The sequence below is a fragment of the Thermobia domestica genome, chromosome 3 (assembly GCF_964235325.1).
Source record: "Thermobia domestica chromosome 3, izTheDome1.hap1.1, whole genome shotgun sequence".
Taxonomy (NCBI): Eukaryota; Metazoa; Arthropoda; class Insecta; order Zygentoma; family Lepismatidae; genus Thermobia; species Thermobia domestica.
In genome coordinates, this window is record NC_137456.1 from 74489405 (window position 1) to 74501230 (window position 11826).

General features: G+C 34.7%; 1 protein-coding gene across 1 annotated transcript in view; it reads left to right on the forward strand.

Annotated features, from left to right (window-relative positions):
* The window catches only part of LOC145680518 (uncharacterized), a 34355-nt gene extending 24947 nt beyond the window's left edge, over positions 1 to 9408 (forward strand). The window contains exon 5 of the mRNA XM_081751121.1: positions 685 to 9408. Within this exon, the coding sequence (XP_081607247.1) occupies positions 685 to 1226 (542 nt within the window). The 3' untranslated portion in view covers positions 1227 to 9408. The remainder of the gene's footprint in view (positions 1 to 684) is intronic.
* The last annotated feature ends 2418 nt before the right edge of the window (positions 9409 to 11826 follow it).

Here is an 11826-nt window from a genome sequence, read left to right on the forward strand (position 1 = left end):
CGTGCGTTGCGGGATTCTGTGAAATCCCAGAGCGTGGCATGTTGAAAAAAAAGTTTTCCGCCTCCTGGAAAACAACGCACCCGTTCTCTGCTCGAATGTTGGCCAGACAGATGCACGACACTGGATATGGAATCCGTCGCGTTTTCTTTTGACCGCACACCATATTCGTTCCACCTCTTCCCAACCATGCAGTCATTTCCTAGGGGCAAGTACTTCTGCGATATTGCCACGCTACTTTCTGAGGCGCAGTAATGGATTTTGGAATACTGTACCTTACTTCATGTTCGAACTTATAAAATAGCAATGGTACAAAGTTACAAACTGTACGTTACTATATGACCTACATAGGTCTGCAGGATTACACATGTAAAATTTCATCGCTCTACGATGTGTGAGTCAGGGTAACACTTTCTCGAGCACCTCCTGTTAGGAAAATTTCAAAGAAATCAGACATGTGCAAATTACTCAGAAACTTTGATTTACGAACCGTGTTCATATAGGTGAAAATGTTCGAAAGTACTTATATAATATCCCCTTGCAAAGAATGCACTGTAATTTTTATGATGTGCTTGACTAGGAAACATTCTGTATAGATCAATTTCTTTTCTATACAGTAGGTATTTTTTTCTCTTATTTCATTTTGCTTCATTAATACTTGTTTTCATCGTGTTTTTTACTTTTTAGGTTCTCGAAATAGGTCAACTCCAGGACCTCAGCGATACACCTGCCGAATTTGTGGAGAACAGTTGGGCAAAGAAAGAGTATTTCGTCGCCATGTTTTGATTCATAGTTCGTTGCGACATCTAAACCCACATTCCAGCTGTGGTGTATGCATTTTACCCCCTTCTCAGTGTGTTCGATCGTCCAAGTTTCTTCTGCGATGCCATGTGTGTGGGAAAAGATTCGACCGGAAACAGGATCACTATCAACATGTACTGAATGTTCACTCCAATGAGCGAAGACTGCAATGTGATGTGTGTTTCGACTGTTTCGATGATAAACAACAACTCTCAAAGCATCGGAATACCCATGAACAGAGCATCTCGTCTGAGAGCGAAGGAGATGACAGAAAGTACAAAATGTTGTGTCACAGTTGTAAGAGCGAAATAGGTGCGAATCAAAATGGAGATGTGGTAAGCGATATGAAAGTCCGTAGGTCTAAACGAGCGAAGTGCGAAAGATGTAATAAGTCTTTGGCGCGAGACAATAACGAGAATGGTCTGTGATTTGAAGAAAGAAAACAAGAAAAGTAATGCACCTGTAAAATTGATACAAACATTTACCGTGTCTGCATTTAATTTATAAGTAGTACCTGTTTAAAGATAATACAAGTATATCGAACTTAGGAAGAATAGACTACAGCATAGTTTTCGCGATATATATAATTCACGTATATTATCCTTAGATTAAGTTAGATATATTTATCAGTTTTCTACAGCCGAACAGAACATTTACATTTTTATATACGAAGGTGTTTTTGCAGTAAACATCCAAAACTGTTATTGTTGCAGTATGAATTACCATATACAAACATTTTGTTTTGAAACACTTGAGGTTAAAGTATGCATAACGTTCAAATTATGTGCTCTTTAGTACATAGATAGAGTAAGTAGGTTATTTTAAGGTTATTTACTGATATGTTTGCTGTTAACAACCTAGGAAAAGTCTGTGCTAATCAAAGAGGTATGAGTTTTGTTTCAAATACGTACATTTAATCACTTAGCCACAAGCTTAAATTATTTTTAAAAAAAAACGAAGTGTGCACATAAGAACTTTTTTTTTTTTTAATTGGTGTGCTTATATTTTCGAAATGAAAGAGGGTTTCTATTCCTCATGGAATCAAAATGAACATTTGAAGATTTCTTTTGGTGTAAATTTTTATATGTTGCGTTCAAGCCATAACTTCTTTTTCTCCTGAAGCAGAAGTTCAAACGTTAGGAAGACTATGTGAGATCACGTATTTGCAAATAAGTTTATATGAATTATACATTTTTTTAGTTAATTTTTTGCGTTGCTGCAATGCATTTTACATTCTGCTTTCTGATAGATTGAAATTTATTATATCAGAGATGACAAGAGAGGCGGATTTACGTTTCTAATGATAATTTATAATTTTGAAAATATCTTTTTAGTTCAACTGTTAAAGTTGTTGAAAAGGAAAACACTATTGTGATGATAAATATCGTAATAGGTAAGTTTCTACGATTTTTTTTTTAAATCAGGTTTTCAGAACTAGAGCTTTGCTCAACTTTAAATATATTACCAGTGTTTGTTTGTTTTTTAGTGTAAGATCTCCTATTATTTTAATATTCGTGAAAAATCGTTGATGAATATACAGCTTTTTTTTCAGCTTTAGTACATTTGTTAACAATTTTTTTATATATATAAAAATGTATATACATTTAAATTTATGCCATTTATTTTGTGTGTGTATGTTTTGACTATCACTAGAACAACAATTTATGTTCTATAGCGCCAATACGCGTTCATTCACCATACAGTTTACAAAATAGTACAAAATTATTAAAATAAATGAATCGATGAGTGCAAAAAGGAAAATATTCCCAACACCGTGCTTTGGAAAACGAAGAATAAAAATACCGGAAATACTATTGCCTTTTTTTTTTAAAAAAAATGTATGGGACATTTGTAGCGTATGGAGCGCACGGTGAAAAAAAAAATTAAATCCGTCCCACGGTTATGCCGGTTAGGCTAAAGGAGACGGTGATGATGAGAGATGAGAGAAATGGTGGAATGGAGAAAGAGGGAGGAAACGGGAGAACCCCGAGAAAACCCACGAGCACGGTATTTATTCGCCACAAAGTCCACATGGCGCGAGCTGGGATCGAACCAGGGACCCCAAGCACCGGAGGTGAACGTTCTACCACTGAACCCCCGGAGCGCACGGTGGCTCAGTGGTAGAGCGCTTTCTGCTGGTGCGTGGAGCCCCTGGTTCGGTCCCCGGCAAAGTAAGTTTGTGGTGGACAACATCATGCTCGTGGGATTTCTCGGGTACTCCTGTTTCCTTCCTACCTTCTAATTCCACCATCGTTCACTTGCTTTAATTATTTTCTCCCTTAGGCTGACAGAACACTCTCTTACAGATTTCATTTCATTTTATTTGTAGCGTATGTTAAGATACTTTATTTCCCAAAATACCAAAAACTTACTGTGATTGGACATTTAGTTATACAAAACTTGATATCACGGAATGTTCTTGTTTATTTTTAGAATATTCTTCTTTTATCACTCACCAATTCAATTAGGCTGGAAGTTCAATAAGCATAAAAATATTACATATCATGACATACATGGTCTTACTTTTTTTGAATTTGAAGGTAAATGAATATAAAATCATATTTTTTTTAGCTACTAGCGCGTGATATGAATTGAATTTTATTTTAATTTTATAATGTCATGCTAGAAGTGATCTGCTTATGCGTACTAATACTGCCACTTTTAGATTAACATTTCATTATAGTCATAGTGCCTTGTACCTGTATTTTTTTTAATATATGTATATCGAATGATGCATTTATTTAAAACTCATTACAGTAATTAAAAAGATCAGAGCGGTAAAATGTATGGAAAAATAATAGGAAATGTATAGATTTTCTATTATTTTTTGAATCGATATTTTCTTTATAAGAAGTACAGGGTGGCCAGAAAATCTGGAAGCAATGAGATAACTGATGAACAGTAATGAAGAAGATACGGCACATTATTGTGAACTTAACGATGTAACTAACTTTATTGTGCCAATATATTTACCAAAGTGAAATAATTGGAGGAGCTGCTCGTGCTTTCTTCGTTAGTTGCTCGATGTATATCAAAAGTCAAGAATTCACACACTTTAATGTCCATATATAATACTACATTGTAACTCAAGTCATGATAGGGAACTAAATAAGGTTCTACTACTCCAATACACCAAAAATATTTAAAAAGTACATCACCTATGAAGAAAAATATCACAGAATATAACCAATATCAGTCTCGCCTTTCCTCACACCAGTCATTGCCAAGGGAAGGTTGGAGAGGAAGCGGCACTTCAAGTCTAATGTGCCTTTTTCGGTTTATGTTCTTATAATGGTGGTGTACTTGAGTACTAGAATCTTATTTAGTTAGCCAGCTACATTTCATATCATGACTTGTGTTACAACAATTAGGTATTTGAGTTATTGGACTTTGGTGTTCATCGAGCGACTGACGAAGAGAGCAGAAGCTGATCATAAGATTATTTCGCTTGAATAATTACATCGTTCAATAAGGTTAGTTATAGCATTACGATACGATAAACAGTAAATTATCTTCATGCTAAAGGTGTTCCAAATGTGTATCATCCTTCTTAACGTACTTTCTTAAACTTCTTATCATGTTTATTTGAGTCCTCTTTAGCATGTGAAGATACGAATTGAGGGGTTACGGTAATTATCCTCTTTAGGAGACAGTACATTTTTCCGGATTTTTCATAACATACAACTCAGATTTCAAAATTTCTGATATGGATAGTCTATGGGATTGAAGTCAGGTGACTGGTATCTATTCGGTGGACCTTTGTTTTCCCATTCTGCCTTCTATAAAATATAACATCCAGCCAGAATTTTTGCATAATGTAATGGCGCCTCGGCTAGAAAAAATGAAATGAAATTTTTAGTGTAACATTCCATAGTTATGCCCTGTAGTCTAAAGAAGACGGATGATTTAGTAAAAGCAAATGAATGTCAAATTAAATGCATGTGCTTTCTCAGTGGAAATCGAACTCGGGTCCGCGTCCACCAAAGGTACACCAGTAGCCTATAGACCAGCTGGAGGACACACCTCGTCTTGCATAAATCATTCATAATGGCTGCTGATCACAGAGAATACTAGTAGCATTTCATCAACTAACATACAGGGATAATTTTCTGCGCCAGACTACTCATTCGAAGAATTGACCAAGAACTGTATGTGCACACCCAAATAAATTATACCACATAATCAATTTTGGAGATTTGTAACTCGCAGTCGACGAACTAGTTAGGATTCTTGCTTGACCTGTTCCTGAAATTGTATATACTCATTATCAGCCTCGTCTGAAAAAACACGGCAATCAAGACTTTATAGTACCCTGTATTGTCAGGTAACAAGAGAGTAGAATACTTATGCACAAAAGATAGTTAACCCGTTTAGGATTTATGGTAACTTTTGTTACTATGGTATAGTATCGTCTTCGACCGCTTATTTAGGTTCTATAACAGGATTTAAGTCAGTTTTTTTATTGAAGTCAGAGATGGACCAAAGAACACCCCACATGCGTTTCGGAACGGGATGGTCAGCTTGGCGGTGCAACTCCCGGTTTTCCCCGATTTTCCCGTTTTTGGTGTATAATACGGACAAGCGAGTGGTACCGTTGGATAGGATGCTCTATCCTGAAGAAGAAGAAGAAAACGAGTTATGAACCATGATCCTACGATAAATAGTAAGGAAGCAGTATCTGTTTGAGTGAAAGTCTCAAATTTACCTGAAAAAGTAAAAATCCTAAAAGGGTTAATAAATAGTCCGTTATATTGCAGCTGTAGAGTAACACACAGCGACACAAAAATCACAAAAGTACATTGTTTGCTGTGCCTGTTTTTAATTGGGTGCGATTGCTTTTGAACCCATACTAGCTTACAATCGAGGTCACATCATTGGAGCTGTGTGCTATGTGGACTTCGTTCGGGTATTTTAGGTCAAACTAATATTAACGTGCCCCTGACACTACATTGGGAAGGTGAGCTTGTTCTCACTATTCACTCAGCAACTCGGGCGTAGAACACGGTCTTGAAATGTAACGAATAAGTATCTCCCAAGTCGATTACTGTATTTTAGTATACTTTGTATGACAGCGTGTTTTGTTAACTTAAAAAAGAAGATGCAAGTAAAAGACAATTTTCGTATGTAACACTGATATGTGGTAAATATTTGATATCTATTTTAAGTATTCACCGAATTTATATAAATAAATAGTGTGTTTCCTTAATATATATGTAACATTTATAACTATATTTATAACATTTATAATTATATATATATAACATTTATAATTACAATCCATCAGGGGAAAATCATGGGAGAATCACTCAATTTTTGAACTGGTGTTCACTGATTCACGATATGATGTTGGCTAGAACCTTTTCTTCGAAAAGGGTTAACTGTTTGGAATGCTTTTGTTGTGGAACGTAAAGGTAGAATAGATTTGCAAACACAGCAGCATTTAGACTGCAATAGCTGTATTCCTTCCGGAGCAAAGGTATTAATAGTATTTTGCAATTGGCACTCACTCCGGCTCAGGCCCTCAGTCTCTTCAATGGGGTTAGTTCTCAATACTGTTGGTGAGGCTCACGCTAACTCATACTCGAGATGGGCTTGCTATTCTCAGTAAGACTCGCCGGAGCTCGATCTCGCGCTCATTTATTTCATTGGGCTCGTGTTTACGCCCACTAACCTCATTAGGGCACTCTCTTTCGCTCGTATGTAGGCTCTAGGTTGTTGGCCGCGTTCAATTATTCAGCGCGAGAACCGGGCCCGCGAGTTTGGATATGTCTGTTCTGAAGACGTTTAAATGAATAATCGTGTTAAAAGTTGAATACTCCTTGAGCTATATATATATGTACGAGGCGTGTTTTTTAAGTATCATTTTGAAACTCGGCCGCCGCAGCGCTGCTGTCGTTAACCCGTCATGCGCCATGTGTACTTACATCTGTTGGCAAGCCACAGACGCCATTACAAAACATTTCACCATGTTTACGTTTGTTTGTGAGTAGTTAAAATACCTCTGCCAATTGAGAATCCCGCCTGTGAAATACGCGCCATGATTAGTTTTCTTTGTACTAAAACCGTGAAGGTACTGAAATTCATCGCGAGATTAATGAAAAATTGAACTTAACATTTTGTAATTATCTTGCGAGAATACCGTTTTGTTCATTTGTAATCGTTTAAGCCGATTTGTACTCTATTATTATTGATTAACAAAAAGACAAAGAAACGTGTTGAGATTAGTTTGATTATATATTATATTATTTACTTCTGCTCATAAATTTTCTTGCTGTTAAACCTAAAAATAACTAAACATTAGAATTTTAGCAGTTTCAGTCATTTGCGATATACGCTATATCAGAAAATTTTCGTGTTTATGGTACAGTCTTTTAAAGGTGGTACAGGACATAAAGAAACTATTTTGTAAATGGAACCTGTGTCTGGAAATCTATAATTTAGTCTCTATCATTAGCATACACGCAACCCAGAGAGTTGTGAATCCTGTTCCTAGGGCTGGTTTCACAATGACTGTTACTATGCCATAAGATTTGGTTGTTGGTGGAAATTTAGTGTCCTTTTTTGAACACTGAGGCTGTGTGAGACGTTGACCACATTTAAGATGAAATTCAAATCATGGAATCTTTTGGAAATATCATTGTATAGACCTAACACTCTCTGTTAGTACTAGTAAACAATACCATGGAATGTCATATTTGGTCTCTATGAAATTACTTTCAATTTCGTAGACAGTGCTCAAGTTGGAAATAGTAATAATAAAGTGTGTGTAATGCCAGAAATGAATTTCAAAATAATTTCTTAATTAGAATGTGTAATTTTCGTTAGCAAATACCGTAGCCCATAGAAGAAATTTTGAGAAAATGAGGTGTCAAGTACCTAGTGCAAGTTTGTTGTTAGCTATATCCTGTGCGATGACATTCACCTTTTTGTAGTTTCATTTCCTGATTCGCTCCGTCTTTTATAATTCTTTGTTTATCTAACAAACTCTTTAATAGATAAGTCAAGTAATTTCGTCACTTAACGGTGTTCCAAAAGTTATTATCGGCTCCAAACAGTATGGCTGTTATGATCAAGAATGCATAGCCGAGAGTATGTTTCAGTTTTTTTTTATTTATTTATTTTATTTAAACGAAAATTAGAATTTTCTTTGACAATACAATATTTACACATATATATATATCAGCGTAAAACATATCTATTGTATGTTCAATAAAGACGATATTTCATTGTAGTCCAGCGGAAACAAATGATGGTGCTGGAAGTACGTCATGCTTGTTCCATTCATTCAATTCACTAACACTGCCAAGCGTGTCATGACACTCACTACACTTTCAGCCGGAAACTACTAATAAGTGTGTGATATATATATATATATTAATCGTTCTTTGCGGCTAGAATTAATGAAAATCTAAAATAATTATTTGTTTCATTTGATAGCATGTTAAGTAAAATTCTTTGCTCAGCTCACTCCCCCCCCCCTTTTTTTTTTTTTTAAGTTCAGTGAATAACTGAAAGACAATGAAAACATCAAATACACCTGTAAAATCCTATTAAATAATCTATCCATGGCTTTGGATTATTTATTGTAACAAAAGAAATAGTGACCAAAGCTTCAACACACACTGTATTACAGTTTCGGATATCAACCATATCCTTCTTCAGACACTATAGAACATAAATGAAGATACAGACATATAGATATATAGTCATTTTTATGAAAATCTCACGTAACGGCTTCAATCAATAGAATATAAACTTTTTCATAAGGATGACTATATTTATATATCTTCATTTATGTTCTATAGTGCATATATATAGTGTCTGATGAAGGATATGGTAGATATCCGAAACTGTAACACATTATAGTTTAAAATACAGTGTGTGTTGAAGCTTTGATCAGTATTTGTTTTGTTGGATAAACTAATAACCGTGTTCAAATCTTTTCTGTTAGACCAGAAGTTTGAGTGCGTAGCAGTGTTCGTAGTTTGAGGGAAATTTCCCTAATCTAGGGAGATTTCGTAGGTAAATTTAGCGAAAATTGAAGAACAAACCTTTCGATAAAACGTGAAAATCCAGGGAAATTCTCACGCTGACTGAGTGACCCAGGGCGCTAAATGTTTAAATTTTTCATTGTTTCTAGGAAATAAAAACCAATACAGTAGCAGTAGTTTGTGTGTGTGTTCAAAGTAGCATAATTTGCACTTATTATTGGATGGATATTTGTTTAAAGAAAAGTAAAAGAAAGAAGCAGAAAGCAAATGAATTATGTGTAAATCTTATAATTTCTGTCATGAGAGAGGCCGCGGTGGCTCAGTGATAAAGCGTTCACCTTTGGTATATGGGGTTTTTGGTTCGATCCCAGCTCGTGCCAAGTGAACTTTGTGGTGAACAAATACTGTGTGCATGGGTTTCCTCTGGGTCCTCCCGTTTCCTCTCACTTTCTTCATTCCACCATTTCCTTCACTTCTCATCATCACCGTCTCCTTTAGCCTAGGCATAATCGTGGGACGTAAAACTTTAAAAGATTTCATTTCTTTTTTTTTTTTCGTGGGAATTGGACACACAAAAAAATTTGACAAGAAAAGTGAAAATTTTGTCAGTCGAGTTATTATTATTATTATTATTATTATTATTATTATTATTATTATTATTATTATTATTATTATTAAAGGAAACTACGAACACTAATGCATAGTTTCTGACGTTATAATTTCTGGGTACTCAAATTTATACACTATCCGTAAGGTCTTGAAAATTATTGGTTCATGTGATAGCATTTATCATACACTATCTGGCTCACTTTCTACATGTTTGATGCTTATCATTGCCTTTAAGAAGTTACTCGTCATATGTATATATCTATATATATATTTTTTAAAAAAAGATGGAGTGAGCTGAGCGAAGAGCGTTAAATCTAGAATGTATAATAAACCAGATATATTACATTAATCTATGATTGCAATCATATTTTTATTATTAACAGGTTTTGTGTCGCTCAAACGGTGCACAATAACATGTAGTTTGAATAACAATGTATTTGAACATAACTGGTGTGTGTTGGTTCGATTATGGTAATTTTATCGTCGTGCCTTATATGGTAGACTTAAGTAATCATCATCTTCAATATATTTACAGGGTGAAATTATTGCCTTTACAGTCTAGTCGTAAGCTAATTGAGTCACACTTAAATTAAATCGTTCCCTAAAGCAATATAAACTTGCAGAGGGTACTGTTCAACGTATGATTCCAGAGCCCAGTTTAAAAAAAAAAAAAGTTCCTGTTTTTATATCGAATATTTTGTGTGTGTGTGTAGAATTGTTTTTCTGGGCAGTGTTAACGGCTATTTCAACTCTTGTTCAAGCTTTGTTGTCACGTGGTTTGGTACATAATGCGTATTTTTGCATTCTTAATGTACAGAGTAAAATAATTCCTTTTTTTAGTGTTTGTATTTCAAGTGTATGCTTTTCAAAATATATTCCTTGTAATAGTAGAATATTGTGAAAAGTGTGTGAGCCAAGAATAATTATTTTTAAAGTATAATGGTAGCTATCTTAGTAACTTTTTTGACATTTCATTGCGTGTTTTACATTTTTTGCATTTAATAATGAATTTGTGGCGTGTTCGTTTTTTTGATATATCAGATATGTATATCTACACCAGTACGAATGAAATACAACTATATTTTATGAAAAGAATATTGAACTTTTCTTTAGTGTAGCCGTATTCCTGTGCTCGTTTTTTTTTTTCTGAGAAGATAAAAGTACTTAAAAAATAAGAAGTTTCCACAAATCCGTTTTTTTTTTATTTACTCATATTTTTATATAGCATAAGTAGCAAAAAATTTCTTTTCTTCCCGCGGGTAGAATAGATTTATGAGAAATACTCGAATCTCCTTCCCCCTTTGGAAGTATATTTATTTTTATGGAAGTATAATGCTAAAAATGCAGAAGATATTCTACTTTTGATATAAATATTGAAACACCCTACTCCTATAGTATACGCCTTTAATCAAATTGATATGATTTAAAAAAACAGCTTTGTAGTCGGTATTACTATCTTACAAAAGTCATTTGAAACGGGTCAGACGCTTTCCCGAACCCGAAAACTATTAGTTAGACGCAAATCTCAATAATTTTTGACATTTTATTTTATTTTTTTTTTTCAATCATCCCCACCCTTATCCCCTACCATTGAGGTTGAACTTGTACTTAAACAGCATTGGGAAAGTCATTGTTCATTTCAGCATTCCTGAAAACTATGGATTGCTCACTAATAGCAATAAACACTTAGGACCTAATGTTAAGTATGAGTTTATGTCAACGTAATGCAAAAAGGCCTTGCGTTTCAGTTTGTAATAAAAGTATGACCCATTGTATCTTTGTGCAAACCTGTTCTTGAAAGTCAGGCCGGGTGTAAGAAAGGAAAACAATAAACAAGCAACGGGTATGAAGTTTGTAAGAAGCACGTTAAGAAAAGATAGGTAAGGATAAAGAAATCGATGTATAAGATAGTGGAAGCTAATTGTTTTCAGAGAAGACGAAAAGACGAAAACAGCATTTACAAATGAAAAGAAGGGAACAAGGCAAATTCTAAAGAGAAGCTTTGAAGAAAAATAAATAAATAAAAAAAAAACTGAAAAGAAAAAACTTAACGAAGGAAAATAAGCTCGTGAGAGATGGGAAAGGATAAAAAAAAAAAAAATACGGAACAGTTCTAGGAAGAAAGAAAAGGTGAAAGACCTTAGTCCACATCTTGTCCCAAGAAAATGATAAAGGAACCATTATAAGAGGCAGAGCGTTACGCTATACTCTGCAATAACGTTACAAACTACGTATTTACAGAAGGTTGCTCACGATAAAAATAGTCAATTTTCACTTACATGACTAGTTAATCCCCTTTCTCCACCAGTGATTGTATTTGATGTGAACGATCGCCCGGCAGCGTAGTTTCCATTGTAGCAAATTCCTACGTAGAGTGGGAAGGAAAATGTCTCTCCATACGGCTTTGACAACTTTCCGAAGATCCTGC